Source organism: Aquarana catesbeiana, linkage group LG01, assembly GCF_042186555.1.
Source record: "Aquarana catesbeiana isolate 2022-GZ linkage group LG01, ASM4218655v1, whole genome shotgun sequence".
NCBI classification, from domain to species: Eukaryota; Metazoa; Chordata; class Amphibia; order Anura; family Ranidae; genus Aquarana; species Aquarana catesbeiana.
Genome location: NC_133324.1, coordinates 962,671,360 through 962,691,143, shown reverse-complemented (window position 1 = coordinate 962,691,143; position 19,784 = coordinate 962,671,360). Strand labels below are relative to the sequence as shown.

At 42.4% G+C, this 19,784-nt stretch overlaps 1 protein-coding gene across 1 annotated transcript; it reads right to left on the bottom strand.

Annotated features, from left to right (window-relative positions):
• Positions 1–4,199: 4,199 nt before the first annotated feature.
• LOC141128745 (olfactory receptor 5P52-like) lies at positions 4,200–5,171 on the bottom strand. The gene has a single exon (XM_073616215.1). The coding sequence runs from the start codon at positions 5,142–5,144 to the stop codon at positions 4,200–4,202; it is 945 nt and encodes a 314-aa protein (XP_073472316.1). The 5' UTR covers positions 5,145–5,171.
• Between the last annotated feature and the right edge of the window lie 14,613 nt (positions 5,172–19,784).

Here is a 19,784-nt window from a genome sequence, read left to right as displayed (position 1 = left end):
TTTAAAACTTAAAAGTATTTGGGTTTCTCTTTAACCGGCTCCGGACCAGCTCCCGCAGTTATAATGTGGCAGGTTGGCCTGGCTGCGCAAAGTGTCGTAGCTATAAATCGTGCGCACGGCCCCCTAGGCGGCGATCGGATTCGATCCAGAACCAATCAATCCCCAGGCCAATGGTATCTGGCCTTGACCTGGTGATCGGTCCTGGCGAATGAGATTCTTCCCCTGCATGTGTAAGTGTAAACACAGCAGGGGAAGTGATGTCATCTCCCCTCATGGAACTCTTTTCCATTCCAGATAGAGGAGAGAAGACATCTCATAGTAAGTGCACCAACACTACACTGACACCAGTTCATGTAGGTACACTTGCCAGCCCCGATCACCCCCCCAGTTAACCCCTTCACCCCCTGTCACTGTGTCACCCAGCGCAGTGCTCATATTTTTTTTTGATCGCTGTACTGGTGTCATTAGTGATAAAAATCAGTGTTAGGGTACTTAGTTGTAGGCCCAGATAGGTCTAGGGACCCCCCCAACCACACAAATAAAGGTTTAACCCCTTGATCACCCCCTGTCACCAGTAATCACTATATAAGTGTCATGGGTGATGCTGGTTAGCTAGTTTTTTTTTATAGTGTCACGGCACCTGCTGTATATTACCTAAATAAAGGTTGAACCCCCTGATTAACTGGCGGGTGATATCAGTTAGGTTTTAGTGTCAGCCAGGGTCTGCGTCACTCCAGGCAGCATCAGATTAGTGCCAGTAGCGCTAACACCCACGCACGCACCATACACCTCCCTTAGTAGTATAGTGTCTGAACGGATCAATATCTGATCTGATCAGATCTATACTAGCGTCCCCAGCAGTTTAGGGTTCCCAAAAATGCAGTGTTAGTAGGATCAGCCCAGATACCTGATAGCACCTGTGTTTAGCCCCTCCACCCAGCCCAGTTTGACCTTTGATTTTCATGGAACATCAGCAAGCAAATAAAAAAATGTTTTTGTAATTAAATGAATTCTTAATTAAACGGTAACTCCACTTTCATGGGGGGGGGTGGAAAGAGCAAATAAAGAAAAAATAATATATTGTGCACAATTGCGATACAAGTCATACCGCCGACGCCCAGGCCCTGGCAGTGTGAAAGTGCCCTTAGTGCTCTTCAGCTGCACAGCTGACAGTTAATTATGAAACCACTCCCATTATACCCACTCAGTACAGAGGCACAGACAAACACACAGGGATTTCTTCAGAATAACAAAAGGTAGGAATCTGAAACAAAGTTTGTTAAAATCATTGCAATGTACATAGATCACCCGGGGGGATATTTTTATGTTTCTTTTCTCAAGAAAAGTGTCGTGGGGTCCCCCCAATCAATATCAGGAACTTTGGGTCTGGTATGGATTTTAAGGTAAACCCCATGCCAAACATTTTTAACAAATGGCATGGGGCCCCCCAAAATCCATGTGCAGAGCTCTGCTCTTAGACGGCAAGCTGACTGCTATACTAGTTATAGCAACCTCCCACCACACACACTTTTATCTCCTATCTCAGAGAATGTGTGAGATGTTATCAGGCTGATAACAGAGCTAGGGAGCAAGAGACAGCTATGGGACACAGTGCTTTTGAGAGAGATAAGAAAACACTACAGATACATGTGCCCAGCTCAAATTTCATGAATCGGGTTTACATCCACTTAAAATGATCAGAATAAGGGGGAACAAAGTAACAATAACACAGTTCAGCCACCAGATTTCCCAGTGGGGATGTCAGGACCAGAATCTGAACCCATGACCTCTGCTGCATCTGACAGTAGCTCTCCTTGCTGAGCCCCCTAAGATGTTGGACAGCACCCTGTCTAAACCCTTGGATAATCTTCTTGTATCTTGTTTCTGGTAAACCTTGAACTCCTTGCTCCTCCCATGAACTTCCTATTAAGGCCATGCTTTTGGACTTCCTGTTTGCCAGATTATTGCCAATATCTTGCTTCTTTTGCGTACCTGCAGCTGTTCTTTTTTCTACTACCACTCATTACTGACCTTTGGCTTGTTCCTTGACTATACTTACTCTTGTTCCCAACCTGCAACCACTTATTACCGACCTTTGGCTTTTTTGTTGACTAAGCTAATGTTAGATCCCTACCCGCTATATCTGCTACTGGACTCTGGCTTGCTCACCTCCTGGTAGGGCAATCCTGAGGACCACAACCTGGTACTAACATGCAGCAAAATCCATCTCCTCCACCAAGAGTTCTGGTGAATTCCGGTTAGGGCTTAGACCTTGTACCTCAGGTGAGTATCAAGTTGGTCAGTGAGAGCCTCTCTACTGCTTTTGCTTCTAGTCTCTGAGTCTGACCCCTGACTGTGACAGTAAAAGCATACAAGATGGCCGCCAAAGTGAATAGAACACATGCTACTCCCTTTAAGTTCCCTGAATCTAACTCTTATGCCCTGTACACACGATAGGATTTTCCGACAACAAAACCATGGATTTTTTTTCCAAAGGATGTTGGCTCAAACTTGTCTTGCATACACACGGTCACACAAATGTTGTCGGAAACTCCGAACGTCAAGAACGTGGTGACGTACAACACGTACGACAAGCCGAGAAAAATGAAGTTCAATAGCCAGTGCGACTCTTCTGCTTCAATCTGAGCATGCATGGACTTTTGTGCATTGGAATTGTGTACACAGGCTCGGAATTTCCGACAACAAGTTTTGTTGTCGGAAAATTTGAGAACCTGCTCTCAAACATTTGTTGGCAGAAATTCCGACAACAAATGTTCTACGGAGCATACACACGGTCAGACTTTTCGACAACAAGCTCACATCCAACATTTGTTGTCAGAAAATCCTAATGTGTGTACAGGGCATTAAGGTCTGCAAAGTGTGGCCTACATACAACAGGCCACAGATGAGACCATTTATAAGGATTTGGTTTCACAGGTGATGAACTCTCTGATAGTATGACTCTTACCCCCTGTTCTTGTCACCTCCTTCTTGCGATGCCACATATAGACCCAAGCACCACAACTCCTCACACCGCATTTGTAGCGGCTACTGGACAGCTAGAAGGGCAGCTACAAATGTGTAATGAGGAATTGTGGTGCTTGCAAAAATATGTGTAAACGCAAGAAGGAGGTGAGGGGCACAGATGGTAAGAGCCACACTATGGCTGTCTATGGACAGTTTATCAACTGCAGATCCTAATCCATTATATACAGTGACAAGAAAGAGTATGTGAACTACTTGGAATTAACTGTTTTTCTGCAGTAATCTGCCATAAAATGTGATCTAAACCTCATCTAAGCTTAAGCTCATAACACACAAACAATTCTAATTTACTGTGTCTTTATTGAACACACCCATTAAACATTCACAGTGCTTTAGGAAGAGATAAATCAACCCTTGAAGTTAATAGCGGGCCAAAACTCCTTAGGTGGCAAACACTTTCGTAGCTCTGGTCCAGACCTGCACAACATTCAGGAGAACATTTTTACCATTCCTTTTTACAAAACTGCTTCAGCTCAGACACATTTGTAGGATGTCTGGTGTGACGGCTCTCATGAGGTCATTCCACAGCATCTCTATTGGTTTAAGGTCTGGGCTCTGACTGGGCCATTCCAAAATTAACCTATGACTTAGCCCTGTTGGGCAGAGTTAAATGTCAGAAGTGTGGTTTCTTGGTGGAGGCAGAATGTACTCAATCATGATATGGTTTGATTCCGATTTCAGAATAAATTATATTTATATTTTTAACCATTTCCATTAATATTTTTTCAGTGACTTCCCTCATTTAAAGTCCCCATGACCAAAGTCTTTTCTTGTTTTGCAACTACTATCGGGGATGGAGGCCTGTCACTGTGGTTTGTGCCAGATCATTTTTTGTTTTTCTTGGTGGAGGCATGTAGGCTGAAGCTGACCCTTACTCACATGCCATGGTGGCTGGCTGGGAGAACGGTACTTTTTCTGCTTACTAGCGCATATCGCTTTGGATGGACATATACAGCCTGCAACCCTTCACCTGTGGATTATGGATACAGTATTCCTGGCTTTGAGCGATGTTCCAAGTATAGCTTATGGGCCATTCCAAAAGGCACATTTTCTTTTTTTGAAGCCAGCCGATGGTGGATTTACTTTGATGCCTAGGACCATTGGATCATTGAATACATTTTGATACAATATAATACAAATGTATTTGTTTAATGCTAACAATAAACAGTTCTTATTTTATGGACTGCTGCCTGCAGAGCTTTATGAATCTCTTGATTCCTTAAAGTATAAATGATGGGGTTGATCATCGGCGTCACCGAAAAGTATGTGAAGGACAATCCTTTGTAGACATTAAGATAATGGTCACTCCTCGGCATCCCGTATAAGCAAAAAAGCGCAGTGTAATATATAGTCACCACTAGTAGGTGTGAGCTGCAGGTAGAGAAGGCTTTCTGCCTTCCCGCCGAAGTCTGTATCCTGAGGATTGTGACTATAATAAAGACGTAGGACAGAACAATGAAAAAGAAAGGCAAGATTGTTAATGTTACGCTGACCGATAGAGCAAATAAAACAAGAGTCGTTATGTCTGAGCATGCAAGGGACACATATGGGGTGAAGTCACAGTAAAAATGATCGATGGTCAGAGGGCCACAAAATTCAAGATATAGTACGTAGTAAAATACAACTATAACGAATATTAATGAAATGAGCCAAAACACGGTTACAAAATAGAAGCAGAGTCTATTGTGTATGAGAGTAGAGTATCTGAGAGGCTTACAAATGGCCAAATATCTGTCGTATGACATTAAGGTGAGCAGCAAGCTCTCAACGATCGTTACGGCTCCAGACACACTTAACTGGACAGAACAGCCGAGATGGGAGATGACGGGTCTTCCGGAGAGCATGTGGTGCAGTATCAAGGGGACCAGATCCGTCGTGTAGAGAAATTCACAGAAGAGCAAATTGCCGATCAGGATGTACATGGGACAATGGAGACGAGGGCTTATACATACTAAAAATATAATCAGGATGTTCTCAATGCAAGTCAATATGTATATAATCAGTAAGAGAAGGAAGAGAGGGACTCTGTATTCAGTGAGGTTCTCGAATCCAACAATCAGAACTTCAACATTGACGGTGTTATTTTTTTGGTGTTCCATCTGTAAAAGGAATTGACTGACTGTTATTAAGTTGTAACTACTAGTGGTATTAATCTGTATGCTTTTAGTGACTGGTGTGTTCTTTAAAGCCCAATAGGGAGTATGTGGAACCTTTGCAGAGAGACTGCTGATTCTACCCAAAAAGCAAGGGTCCTTCTCTGCAACATGCTGACACAGGACTGAAACAAGGAACACTCGCCACTCCAGGTGAGACACGGAAGCCTAATGGACCTACTGGGTATCTGCCCCGCTCGCCTCCGCAGAAAATGGAATAAGAAGAAAGGGCTGCACACCATAATGGTGCAAGATCCTTCATTGGACAACCAAGATGACACCACATAACAAGATTGCCTAGTAGACACGTGCTTAATCATTGCACGGGTATGTCTTACTGATATTCCTTAAATAGCGTCACCTCCACCTTATACGGGTGTCCCGGGGCATAAATTAAAGACTTTCTGTTACCTTTAATAGACATGCAGAGAAACCAAATACAGTGGAAAAATGGCAGAGGCCACGTTTTTCTAGTTCACGCTGTAGCTGCTTTCTAAAGTATGTAAATCTTTGAATACTTTAAATGTCTGTGTTTAATGCACCTGGAATAGAATTAGCCAATTTCAACTGTTAGTCCAATTAGACTTTAAAGTAGATCTCCAGACAAACAGCAACATTCAGTCAGAATATATATTGTATATCTGAGCCATTTATCAATCCAAATAACTGTAATTCTTGAGATTTTTCCTCTTTTCGCCCATCATCTGGTGCCCATCACTGTCATTCCCTGGCCTCCAATTAACTCAAAAATTAAACAGACACTGTCCCCCAAAATATTGCAATCTATTGTATGTACTTGTATTGTTTGGGGTTAATCCATGCAATGATAGTATTGAGTAAACTAATTCCATTGTTAATCTCAAATTCCAAATTGCTTACAAAAAGTGTTAGTTTCAGAGGTTGGGAAAGCCATACCAATGTTTGGAGGGTGGGGGTGTTCTTTTCCAATGGTCAGCTTATTTCATATGCTGTTTTGTTAGCTGAAGTTGGGCTTTCATGTATTTCATGTATTTGTCATCTGCTTAAGCTCCTTTAAAACTGACCACATCTTGAAAACAAATACCTTCACTATAGAACCAACATTGTTGTCAACCGACTAAAGGAAGTAGAAAGTCAATCGAACCACTGGTAGGATGAAGACCTAGGAAGATAATGCTAACAAAGTCAAAGCTCAGATAAACATACACTATATTACCAAAAGTATTGGGACGCCTGCCTTTACACACTCATGAACTTTAACAGCATCCCAGTCTTAGTCCGTAGGGTTCAATATTGATTTGGCCCACCCTTTGCAGCTATAACAGCTTCAACTCTTCTGTGAAGGCTGTCCACAAGGTTTAGGAGTGTGTCTATGGGAATATCTGATCAATCTTCTGAGCAGTGCACAGTAGACGTGTGCATTAGTTTTCGTCCGAATGCATTTTCGTCCGAATTTCAGGTATTTTCATTATCGTTTTAACAAACGATAACGAAAGTGCAGAATCCAAAAAACTAAACATCCGACATAAACAAATGCTTTATTTTTGTTTTCGTTGCTACAACAGTTCGATATAGATAGGAGATTTGACATGATGATGACAATAACAATCTGTGTCCATCAAACCTGGTCGAATGTGCCTAACCTTAACTCAATTAGTCCAAGATTATTCTACATAGAGAGAAAAGATTTGACGTAGGGGAGAAAAGATTTGACGTAGGGGAGAAAAGATTCGACGTAGGGGAGAAAAGATAAATAAAAATAATGATGGTGATGAATGTTATTGGCTGATTGTAACCAAAGAGGAGGAGCAGTAAAATAGCTAGAACTAAGTACACACGTACTTTGGCTTATGGTGTCTGTTGAAAGTTCTAAGAAGATTTGACGGAGCAGGTAAACTATACGGCGTCGTACAGTTTAGCTGCTCCATCGAATCTTCTTTGAACATTCAACAGACACCATAAGCCTTCAATGACAGATTCGACCATAATTTGGATTTTTGGACGAATGAAATTTTTAACGAAAAACTAAATAAATAAAAACGAATTTCGGGAGTAACTAAATAAATTTATTTTTCGGACGAAAACAAAATTCCGAAACAAAATATTTCAGTGTGCACATGTCTAGTGCACAGCAGTGGCAGCAGTGCACATGTCTAGTTTCAAGGCCAAAGTCACTGCTGACAAAAAAGAACACACAGGCTCGTCTCACATTTGCCAAAAACATCTTGATTATCCCCAAGACTTGTGGGCAAATATTCTGTGGACTGATGAGACAAAAGTTGATCTTTTTGGAAGGTGTGCGTCCCATTATACCTGGCGGAACACAGTATTTCATAAAAGAATATCATCCCAACAGTCAGACATGGTGATGGTAGCGTGATGGTCTGCGCCTGCTTTGAAACTTCACCTGGATGACTTGCCATAATTTATGGAACCATGAATTCTGAACTTTACCAGAAAATCCTGCAGAAGAATGTTCGGCCATCCAGTTCAAGCGCACTTGGGTTATGCAGCAGGACAATGATCTGAAACACACCAGGAAGTCCACCTCTAAATGGCTCAAAAAACAAAACAAAATGCTTTTCCGACATCCTTACTCAGGATGGGAAAGAGGCCAAGTCACCATTTGAAAATTTATGTAGCGAGGGGTCTAGAGATAGGGGGACCATCTCAATCCTTTACCAATATCTCAATGACCACTGTACTGTTGCAAAGTCAATGGCAATGCTGGGCTGGGAAGTGGAAACTGGCCAAGAGCATTCTGCAGAAGATTGGCTTGACATGGTCTCCAACATGCATAAGTGTACACGCTCTGTTGCTATCAAAGAGACTATGGTTAAGCTTCATACCAGGTGGTACTACACTCTAGTTAGGATACATCAAATCTACCCATCTATTCCAGATACATGCTTTAGGGGGTTTGGTGAAAGGGGTACACTCCTTCATACATTTTGGAGCTGTACAGCTCTACGGTCTTTATGGCAACAGACCTCTATGAAGGTTTTGCAAATAACAGGCATTCCTATAACATTGTCTTACCAAATGTGTATTTTGTTTGCGGATCTCCCAGAGGTCTCACCCCCTTGTCAGAAATTGACCCACACACAATTTAGAGCTATTCACTGGGCTATAGCTCCTAACTGATGGACCCCATTGGTTCCATGGCCCCAGGTTCTTCTTCAAATGGAGTCTATTAAACCAATGGAAAGGATACATCATAGTCTTATGGACTCCATGTGAATATTTGACTGCAAATGTGAATCTGGATCGGCCTATTAAGTAACCACTATGTTCTAGACCAGTGATGGCGAACCTTAGCACCCCAGATGTTTTGAAACTACATTTCCTATGATGCCCATGCACCCTACAATGTAGTTGAGCATCATGGGAAATGTACCGTTTATACTCGAGTATAGGCTGACCTGAATATAAACCGAGGCACCTAATTCTACCACAAAAAACTGTGAAAATGTATTGATTCAAGTATAAGCCTAAGGTGGAAAAATGCAGCAGCTACTGGGTAAACAATGCCCATCTGCAGCCTCACTGTGCCCATTTTCAGCCTCACTCTGCCCATTTGCAGCCTCAATGTGCCCATTTGCAGCCTCATTGTGCCCATTTGTAGCCTCACTGTGCCCATTTGCAGCCTCACTGTGCCCATTTGCAGCCTCACTGTGCCCATTTGCAGCCTCATTGTGCCCATTTGTAGTCTCACTGTGCCTATTTGCAGCCTCACTGTGCCCATCTGCACCCGTACCTTTGATTACTAAAACAGCGGGTGTCTCCCGCTGTGTTATGCAGTCTATTCGGGGGCTGTCCATTGTAACAAAGACCCGCCTCCTCCTCATCCATGATAGACGGAACACTGATACAGTTTCCCAGCATTGTATTAGTGTTCCTCTATCACGGATGAGTAGGAGGCGGGGCTTTGTTACAATGGACAGCCACCAAACAGACTGCATAACACAGTGGGGGACACCCGCTGTTTTAATAATCAAAGGTACGGCTGTTGTATGGCTCACTCGAGTATAAGCTGAGGGGGGGTTCAGCCTAAAAAATGGTCTGAAAAACTCAGCTTATACTCGAGTATATACGGTAGTTCCAAAACATCTGGGATGCCAAGGTTCGCCATCACTATTCTAGACTCTTCTCTATCTAGCTCTGCCAACCATGTTAGAACTGCTTTTAAGAGATGAGCTTACTGTCGGTATCTACACCCTATATACAAATCTGATAGCACAGTTTTCTGTAAGATGCCATACCTTCCTATAAGCAGATGCAATATTGTCTTGCTCTATCCTAGCTTTGTTATTCTTGTTTTTTTTCTGTTATTGTTATTTTTTTGCTGATGCTTTGTAGAGAGATGCTTACCAGAAAATCTGTATCTTGCCTTTTGAATGGATTTTTTGTATATATAGTACTCTCTACGCTCATAATACTTTTGTAATTGCTCAAATACCACAATAAAAACATTTGTAAACAAAAAAACAAAACAAAATTAAGGTTTTGGAGTGGCCTAGTCAAAGTCTGGACTTAAATCTGATTGAGATGCTGTGGCATGACCTTAAACAGACCGTTCCTGCTGGAAAATCTTCCAATGTGGCTGAATTAAAACAATTCTGCCAACCAGTTATTAGGTTTAGGGGGTAATTATTTTTTTCACATAGGGCCAGGCAGGTTTGGACAGCTTTGTTTCCCCTTAATAAATGAAATAATCATTTAAAAACTGCATTTTGTATTTACTCGGGTTATCTTTGAGTAATATTAACATTTGTTTGATGATCTGAATCACTGACATATTTTGACAAATGTGCAAAAAAAAAAAAAAAAATCAGGAAGGGGCAAATACTTTTTCACAGCACTGTAGAAAAAAAAAGGTTAAATTTTAACCCCTAATTGACCCTTTGTTTACCCTAATAAGCCTGAATTATTTTCTTCTTCTTCCCTTCTCTTCTTAGCTTTTATTTTACTGTTTTTTTTTTATATATTTTTTTTTAAAACGTTAATATTTTAACTTTTAGAGTGGTTGTAAAGGCAGAAGGTTTTTTCACTTTAGAGCATTTTTTTTCATAACGAGCATTTGACCCATGTTACTGAGCAGTGGCGGCTGGTGCTCAAAATTTTTTTGGGGGGGGCGCAAACAAACTGAAAAATACTGAAACCCCCCATCAATTGCAGCCTCACTGTGAGCAAACGCAGCCACGTGTGCCCATCATATACAGCCACTTGTGCCCATCAAACGCAGCCATTGTGCCCATCAAATGCAGCTGCTTGTGCCCATCAAAGGCAGCCACTTGTGCCCATCAGATGCAGCCACTTGTGCCCATCAAACGCAGCCACTGTGCCCATCAAATGCAGCCACCTGTGCCCATCAAATGCAGCCATTTGTGCCCATCAAACGCAGCCATTGTTCCCATCAAACGCAGCCATTTTGCCCATCAAATGCAGATGCTTGTGCCCATCAAACTCAGCCACTTGTGCCCATCAAACGCAGCCATTTGTGCCCATCAAACACAGCCATTATGCCCATCAAAGGCAGCCACTTGCCCATCAAATGCAGCCACCTGTGCCCATCAAATGCAGCCACTTGTGCCCATCAAACGCAGCCATTGTGCCCATCAAACGCAGTCACTTGTGCCCAAATGCAGCCACTTGTGCCCATCATATGCAGCCACATGCGCCCATCAAATGCAGCCACTTGTGCCCATCAAATGTAGCCACCTGAGCCCATAAAATGCAGCCAATTGTGCCCATTATATGCAGCCACTGTGCCCATCATATTCAGCCACTTGTGCCCGTCATATGCAGCCACTTGTGCCCATCAAACGCAGCCATTGTGCCCATCAAATGCAGCCACTTGTGCCCATCAAACACAGCCACTTGTGCCCATCAAACGCAGCCACTTGTGCCCATCATATGCAGCCACCTGTGCCCATCAAATGCAGCCACTTGTGCCCATCAAACGCAGCCACCTGTGCCCATCAAACGCATCCACTTGTGCCCATCAAACGCAGCCACCTGTGCCCATCATATGCAGCCACTTGTCCATGAAATGCAGCCACTTGTGCCCATCAAACGCAGCCACCTGTGCCCATAAAACGCAGCCACTTGCCCATCAAATGCAGAGACTGTGCCCACCGAGCCCCCCCACTCACAGACTTTGTGTCTCTGGCTGTATATACCCCCACCCCCGCACCCCCATGTGTGCGGATCGTGGCTCTGGCACCCATCCCTCCATGCGCGGATCACAGCTCTGGCACCCGAAGGGGGTGGGGGGATGCAGCCGACTCAGCCGAGGGGACTTACCTCTCAGAGCGGCGGCGACCTCCACTCCGGCGTGAGTCTCCTCGCTCCTCATCCTAAGCGCCAGGCATCCGCTTTGGCCAATCAGGAAGCAGGTCTGATGTTCTGCCTAATGATTGGTGGGGAGGAAGGTTAGTGTGAAAATAGCGAAAATTAATTCGCTATGGTCACACAATTGGGTGGGATCAGGGCGCACACTGCGCCCCGAGCCCACCCTATTTTGAAGCCTATTAGAGCCTCTGGCTCTAATCAGGTGCTTCAAAATATACCACCCCCTCCTACCCCCACCATAGGAATCCATGCGTCCTGCGTCCTGAAAGGGGCCGGGCGCATGGATGGGGGGGCAGCGCCCATGCGCCCACAGTGCATGGACCGCCACTTTTACTGAGAGTAATACCCAATATAGTTAGGAATGACCTCTGACTACCTGGATAAAAAAGGTATCCATCTTGGTTCCCTCTCGATTCTGCTATTCTCACTCACTGGGGCCGAGCCACAAGGGGGGTAAGGGGGAGAGAAAGAAAGAAAGAAAGAAAATAAGGGTGGGGGAGAAGGAAAAGAGAGGGGACACTTTACAGCATTCTATGCAGAAAGGTAAAGAACATTCATTGGCCATTGGCACCCACTGATGTCAATCACAGCCAGTGGGGAGAGAGCAGTCGGTGGGGCCGAGCAGCGCTCTGTATGTCTTATAAAACATATAAGGTGGGGTTGAGTAATCACGCATGTGTGCTCCCATAGCAAGCAGCTTGCTATGGGGTCACTCGGAGGTGTAGCCGGGAGCACCTGTTGGGGGACCCCAGAAGAGGAGGATTGGGGCTGCTCTGTGCAAAACTATTACAGATTTTTTTTTCTGTGTCAAAGTAAAAAATGTAAAATAAAATAAAATTTATATATTTTTTATGAAATAAAATTTAAATTGCAAATGAAATGTTGATGAAAGTAGAAACAACTATGTATGTTTTTTGCTACTTTTATGTATATGGATTGTAAAAAAAAAACAAAAAAAAAAACAGCATAGCCAGAATGAAGCCTTTCTTGTCCTAAAAGGCTATGGAAGGGTAATAATTTTCTTTATTATTATTATTATTTTTTTATCTATAAAATATGTTCCTAGATTGTAAGCGCTTTGATTCCTCCTGTATTCAATTGTATTGTACCTGTACTGTCTGCTCTCATGTTGTAAAGCACTGCGCAAACTGTTGGCGCTATATAAATCCTATATAATAATAATAATAATAATAGTGTCATTACTTAAAATAACAATATAACACAAATTTATAGCTGAAATGTAAAAACTGCTCTGGTCTATAAGGAGTGTACAGGTGTTATGCCCTGTACACGCGACAGTTTTCCCATCGGAATAAAGCCTGAAAGTTTTTCCGACGGAATTCCGACACAGAATTCCGCTCAAGCTGTCTTGCATACACACAATCACACCAAATTCCGACCGTCCAGAACGCGGTGACGTACAACACTTACGACAGGACTAGAAAAAGGAAGTTCAATAGCCAGTGCACCACCCTTTGGGCTCCTTCTGTTAATCTTGTGTTTATCTCATGTTAGTAGAAGTTTGGTGAGAGACGATTCGCGCTTTTCTGACTCGTGCTTTTCAGATCGTTTTACTGCTATTCAGTTTGTGCTTGTGGGGTTTGTATCTGTTCTTCGGTGCATATAGTCAGTTCATATCTGTTTTTCAGTGCGTTCTTGTCTGCTCGTTTCTGATTTTCAGCTCGCTCTTCACAGGCCTTGCTGTTCTTCAGTGTGTTCTGTTAGTTCGTTATGAGCAGCCAACCGTTTTGAAGCCATGTTACGGGTATGTACTCGTTGTAGAGTTTGTGCTGTGTGGGGGCTTGGTGTTGGGGTTTTTACTTGGACCCAAGTGTCAAGGCTGGGCTCAGCCCTTCCTTCTCTGAGCTGGCCACTCAGCTGTCGGCTAATTGCCAGCTCCCATCTCTCTCCACAGTTAACCAGCTGTTGTTGATTCTGCTCGTCAGTCCTGCCTACTTAAAGTCATCCAGCTCACTTGATCTCTGCCTTCGCCTTTGTCAACATCACAGAGACTTTCTCCTGTGTTCCTGTTGAAGACTTGCTCAGCTGACGTTCCTTCTGGCTCCTGATCCTGCTTGCTGTACTACTATAAAATACAAAATTGGGGCGATTGGCGCTGTTCTACTAAGTCCACTCTGATGTACAAAAACATATTTGAGTGTAAAAAATAAAAATAAAATATTTGTTATATAGGAAATGATAAAATATCAAGCGTGTGGGAAAAACATTATTAGTGTATGTGTAAAAAATATATATATCCACAATAAAGTGCAATGTGTGTTATCACATAAATAATAAAATTAGAGTGATCCAAACTAAATTATCCCAAAACAAGGTGAATAAATGTATATAAAAAAATGATAAAAATACCAAAAATACTTAAAAAATCCTTAGTGATAAAATCCTATGCTAATGTGTACATCAATGGTACTAAAACATATTAATAGAAATGTTAATAAAAAACATATATTCATGTGCATATAATAGTGTTTTTAAATCAAAAATAAATAATCAGTCCATAAAAACAAGTGTCCCCAAAAGAAAAAATCCATAGGAGATTCTTCTTAAAATGCAATAATGAGTCTCTTCAATCACATAACAATATTCTTGAAGAAATAGGTACTCCCAGCCTTCCAAAGAACCCCCCTTTTGTGCCCTCACTCACCGGAAGAATTCACCCCTACAGGGGTATCGAGCCTGTAAACCGTATCCCGCAGCAGTGGTCTGTGGTGACAGTCCTCCGTCCTACTCTCCTCTCCTGGTATCCAGATCACCTCCAGTCACTCCCCGACATAAACCTCCATATGTTTACAAAACAAAAAGGAGCCCCATCGCGTGAATCCGATAAAAAACTCAGCTTTATTGTAAATTAGATTAAAAAAGGGGAGCGAACAGTGCTCCGCTGGCTGATCATAGTCAGAGATGTGTGGAATCATTATATTATATTATTTAGGATTTCACCTAGGTGTTATTCTGTGCTGGGGGGGCTGCAGTTCCTTTTTTGCCTGAGCACGGAACTATTTGTTTCTTATTGCTGTACTACTATGTTTATCTCTGGCTCTCTGACATTTGCTTGGCTGACTACCTGATCCGGATACTGAACTCTGGCTTGTTTTGACTATGCTTACTCTGTTTACCTTATTAATATTATTATTATTAATAAACAAGTTTGATTTAAATATACTTCTGTCTCAGTCTGATTCATGGTCCCTGATACCAAGCTCAGTCGATGAACAGGGTGGGGAGGAGTTCATGGATCAAGAATTGGTTACTCCAGCGTGACCAATTCTCTCATATGCCTTTGCTGCGTGAGATCCAGGAGAATAATCCTGATGATTTCAGGAACTTTCTCAGGATGACGAACCCCGTTTTTCACCATCTGTTGGCTTTGCTGTCCCCTTATATTATGAAGCAGGACACCTGCAAGCCATCACTCTGGAGCAGAGGCTAGTCACCACGTTACGTTACTTGGCGACAGGGAGAAGTCTACAGGACCTCAAGTTCTCTACAGGCATCTCCCCCCAGGCTCTGGGTGTCATTATCCCAGAGACCTGTTCTACCATCATTCAGGTCCTGCAGAAGGGGTTGAGGGACCAGCTGACTGAGAACAACCACGTATGTGAGCTCGCCCATCCTCCTCCTCCTGCCACAAGTCCACCACCAGAGCCACAGCCTCTAAGGAAGGCTGCAGGGAAGGGTGCAGGAAAGCGTGGAGGGAGGGCTGCAGTGAAAAGAAGAAATTGATGGCCTGTGTTCAGTCTGGCCTGACAGAAGACACAGGCCGGTGTAGTTCCACAGCCTGGGGACATATATGTCATCTGCTGCTGGTCCTGATCTCTGTGAGTCCTGGACCAGATTGGGCTCCAAATTATATGGACTCCTCAAGCTAACAATTTTATTTTCCACAGACTTGATGTCTGTCCTGGGGGCCAAAAGGCTTTGCAAATTCCAAAAGTTTCTCCAGCATTGCCTTCCTCTTTATTTTGTCACCCAGAATTGATATTTTATTTTCTGAAAATACTTGTGTTTTTCTATAAAAAGAACAGTTTTTGAGTAGGCAGTTACATTTCAAAAATACAATGTCAAATTAACAAAGGACAATAAAACAAACCAACCTCCTAGAGGTTAATAAAAAATACAAGATAATAATGTTATTGTGGTAATTTGACACACAAAAAAAAAAAATATGGAGATCACTAGAAAATAATTTTTTTATAATCCAAAAAAAAGGCGATTGTGATAAAAAAAAAAAAAAATTCTAAACATTATTATGGAGATCTGGCTTTAAAAAAACTAAAAGATTATTCATGAGATTGCAAGAAATAATAAAGAAATAAATTTGTGAGAACTCTGTGTGAATATCAGCAGCAAAACAACTTCATTATTCTAGCATTATAAAGCACAAAAGAATGCGCTTCATTAACAATCACAGAATTTGCAGCGTGAGGAAAGTGCTATCTCCATTATGAACGCTAGTTTTACCAGACCGAGCGCTTCTGTCTCGTACTTGCTCAGAGCATGCGTAATTTTTGGTGCGTCGGAACAGCATACAGACGAACATTTTTTCCGATGGTAATTGTTTCCGAAAATTAATTGTAATTGTTTCCGAAAATTGTTTCCGGAAAAATATAGAACATGTTCTCTATCTGAGTCCGTCTGAATTTTCGGCGGAAAAAGTCTGATGGGGCATACACATGATCAGAATATAGGATGAAAAGCTCCCATCGGACTTTTCATAGTATCAGTCGTGATACTCCCATGAGACAGTCGTGTGTAAGTGGCATTAGAGTTGTAGTGGTTAAAGGAAGATTGCAGAGAGTGAGACTGACCCCACCAGCACAGGAGCTTTTGGAGGGGACTGCAGGGTAGCCTCTTGCCTAATAACTATGGGCCCTGACATTTGAGGGAGCTACAAGCATTTATATAATGCAAGGTTACATGTTATTACCACATTTAACAGTCAAGGAAGCAATGAAGGTCCCTGCCAACTTGGAACTCAATGAGAAGATGGATGTGAAAAGAAAGCTGGTTAGTGAGATTTGGACTGCCCTGAGTCTTCTTGAATGCTGGGGTACTGTTGATGGGAAATCTGGGATTGGGGAATTCCCGTGACTGCTAGTCATAATGATAAGACTTGTTTAGGTGCCTAGCTCTTAATTAGATTACTGTTTCATTAGATCACTGTTAGCTGTTAATTGGATCGCTGTTTGAAGGTTGCATGGTCATGTTTTACTGGTTGTATACCCTATCTTATCTATGCTAATATTATCAAAAGGAGAATGTCCTCCTGGGGGTATAAAAGCTTGTCTGGGTTTTAGTAAAAAGTTATTCCTTTGTTTTTTTACCTCAACATCTTGTCTATGTACAATGCTTGGGGTTAAAGGGCTGGTATTAGCTCTCAGTCTGCTGGAAGGGTTTGGAAGGCAGGAGGCACCCAGGCGAGATGACAGGTGGCCCGTCACAGAGAGGCTTTCTATGTTTCTTGTTCTGCAAATGTTAGATGCATGGCTGTCATGACTTAACAATCATTTTAACATAAAAATTATGCTAATAGGCACGTCCAACCAATGCACAGGTGAGGTCCTCTGGTACATAAGTTCAATATACAAGAATAAACCAGTGTGATTTAGCTACTGTATAATGAATATGGTGATTCAGAAGAACAAGTTTGGTTACCATTATGTCAATGAAATTCTGGTTCAATCTGGAAACTAAGGGATCTTATAACGCATCAAAAACACAAGTCATCATTTGTGATTTGATCTTTTAGCAAAGATACAATATGAAAAAACTTACCTGTAACTCATCTGGTATGGTCTACACTCTTTTGAGCTGCCTCCAGCAGGACTCTGTGGAAGAAGCCAGATATGCATTGCAGTCAGGAATAAATCGTAACAGGAATAATATTGGTCACAGAAATATTAATGCTTCCACAGCATTTCCACCACCATCACAGCTTTTAAAATTTTGTGTCACAATGTTATTAACCACTTCCGGACCGCCCAGCGTCGTTATACGTCAGTACTTTGAAGAGGGGTATCGTTGCTATGGCAGCAGCTAGCTACCATAACCCCGGTATCCTCTTCTTGAGTGGGAGGTCCGCTTCAAGATAAAAGTGGTCTCTGCGGCAGATTCGGGCCCCCCACTCCGGCCACGCTCCAGTGCCCTCCACCACTTGCCAGAGCCATCGGCAGCAGCGGAGGCGATCGGATCCTTTCCCTGGTGTGACATGGAGATGAGTGAGGGGAAGATGGCCCCCACCCGTCTCCATACCATTGCAGGGCAGAAGCAACGTCAAAACGTCACTTCTGCCCATAGCTCTTAAAGGGACTTTTTTTATTGCATTTTAGTGTAAATATGAGATGTGAGGTCTTTTTGACCCCAGATCTCATATTTAAGAGGTCCTGCCATGCTTTTTGTCTATTACAAGGGATGTTTACATTCCTTGTAATAGGAATAAAAGTGACACAATTTTTTTTAAAGAACAGTGTAAAAATAAAAAAATAAAAGGTAAAATAAATAAGAAATAATAAATAAAATTTTACATGCCTCCCTTCCCGACGGGCTCGAGTGCAGAAGCGAACGCATACGTGAGTAGTGCCCGCATATTAAAACGGTGTTCAGACCACACATGTGAGGTATTGCCGCGATCGGTAGAGCGAGAGCAATAATTCTAGCCCTAGACCTCCTCTATAACTCAAAACATGCAACTTGCAGAATTTTTTAAACATCGTCTATGGAGATTTTTAAGGGTAAAACTTTGTCGCCATTCTACAAGCAGGCGCAGTTTTGAAGCGTGACATGTTGGGTATCAATTTACTTGGTGTAACATTATCTTTCACAATATAAAAAAAATTGGGCTAACTTTACTGTTGTCTTATTTTTTAATTCAAAAAAGTGTATTTTTTCCAAAAAAAGTGCGCTTGTAAGAGCGCTGCGCAAATACGGTGTGACAGAAAGTATTGCAACGACCGCCATTTTATTCTCTAGGGTTTTAGAACCCCCAAACATTATACATTGTTTTTCTAAGTAATATTCTAGCAAAGAAAACTGTTTTTAACTTGTAAACAACAAATCTCAGAAAGAGGCTTGGTCCTTAAACCTCCGATTGTCACTTTTACCTATAGGTAAGCTTAGAATAAGGCTTACCTATAGTTAGTGGAAATAACTCTTAAAAATGCGCTGTTTAGGAGATATTTACCTTGTAGTGCGCCGATGATGTCATTGGCACATGCACTGTGAAGAAACGGACCTCCGTGCCCTCTCTTCACCCGCAAGTGCCGTGACTGACAGCACACGGCTCCGGCCAGTCACAGAGCCGGAGTCCGTGGCCCCGGAAGGAAGAGGGGTAAGGATGGATGCGGCAACCAACGGAGACAACGCGGGCTTCATTTGCAGGTAAGTGCCACATAATGGGCTAGTATGCTTTTACTTTTCAGGGGAAAAAAGAGGAAGTAAAACCCATCAGGGTTTACTTCCTCTTTAATATGTTTTTAACACGCATTGTATAACTGTGTAGCACCCTCCTAGTTAGTTAAGCTGCTAGCTAAATTCTGTTTTTGATGTCTGCTGTAATTATAGGAGCGGCGATTGTTTGCCCTGGTCTGTTCAGTATTGATAAGGCATTTTCGGGACAAAGAGTACCTATTTTACTCCCCTTAATTGAACTGTATTGATTGGTGGTTATATGTTATGTTATCACTGTCTATTGTCCATCGGAGTGTTATAGATAAGAAAGGGAAGAATAGTGCTGTTCACAGGTATATGTAGTAAATCTGCTAGATAAAGTAGTTTAGAGGCAAGAGGGTATAGGCACATGTAGAGAAGATTGGGCAGTCATTACGGGCATTGAATTAAGTAAGGGAATGAAGGGTAAGAGACCCTCAAAAATGCCCAGTGCAAGAGGAGCGCTATATATGAACCGAAGGTGCGGTTCCGCCTATACTGAGCCCCTAGATTAATGGTTAAAGTGGACAGGGATCCACAATGGGTAACTGGGTTACCAAGGTCCACAGGGACTAAGAATCATGCAGAGTAAACAGCTAGAGAAACAGCTATCTATGTGAGCAGGATGGATCAAGGGTGACATTAACACTAGACAGAAAGGGACATTTTCATGTTAAGTTGTGGGATGAATTTGGGGTCAGGCACTACAACTAGTAAAAGTCAGAAACAGAGAAATGAGAGGTAAAACAGAATACTTTATATGTTGTCAGGGAGGAAAGATGGGATGAGCACCATCTGATCATAGAA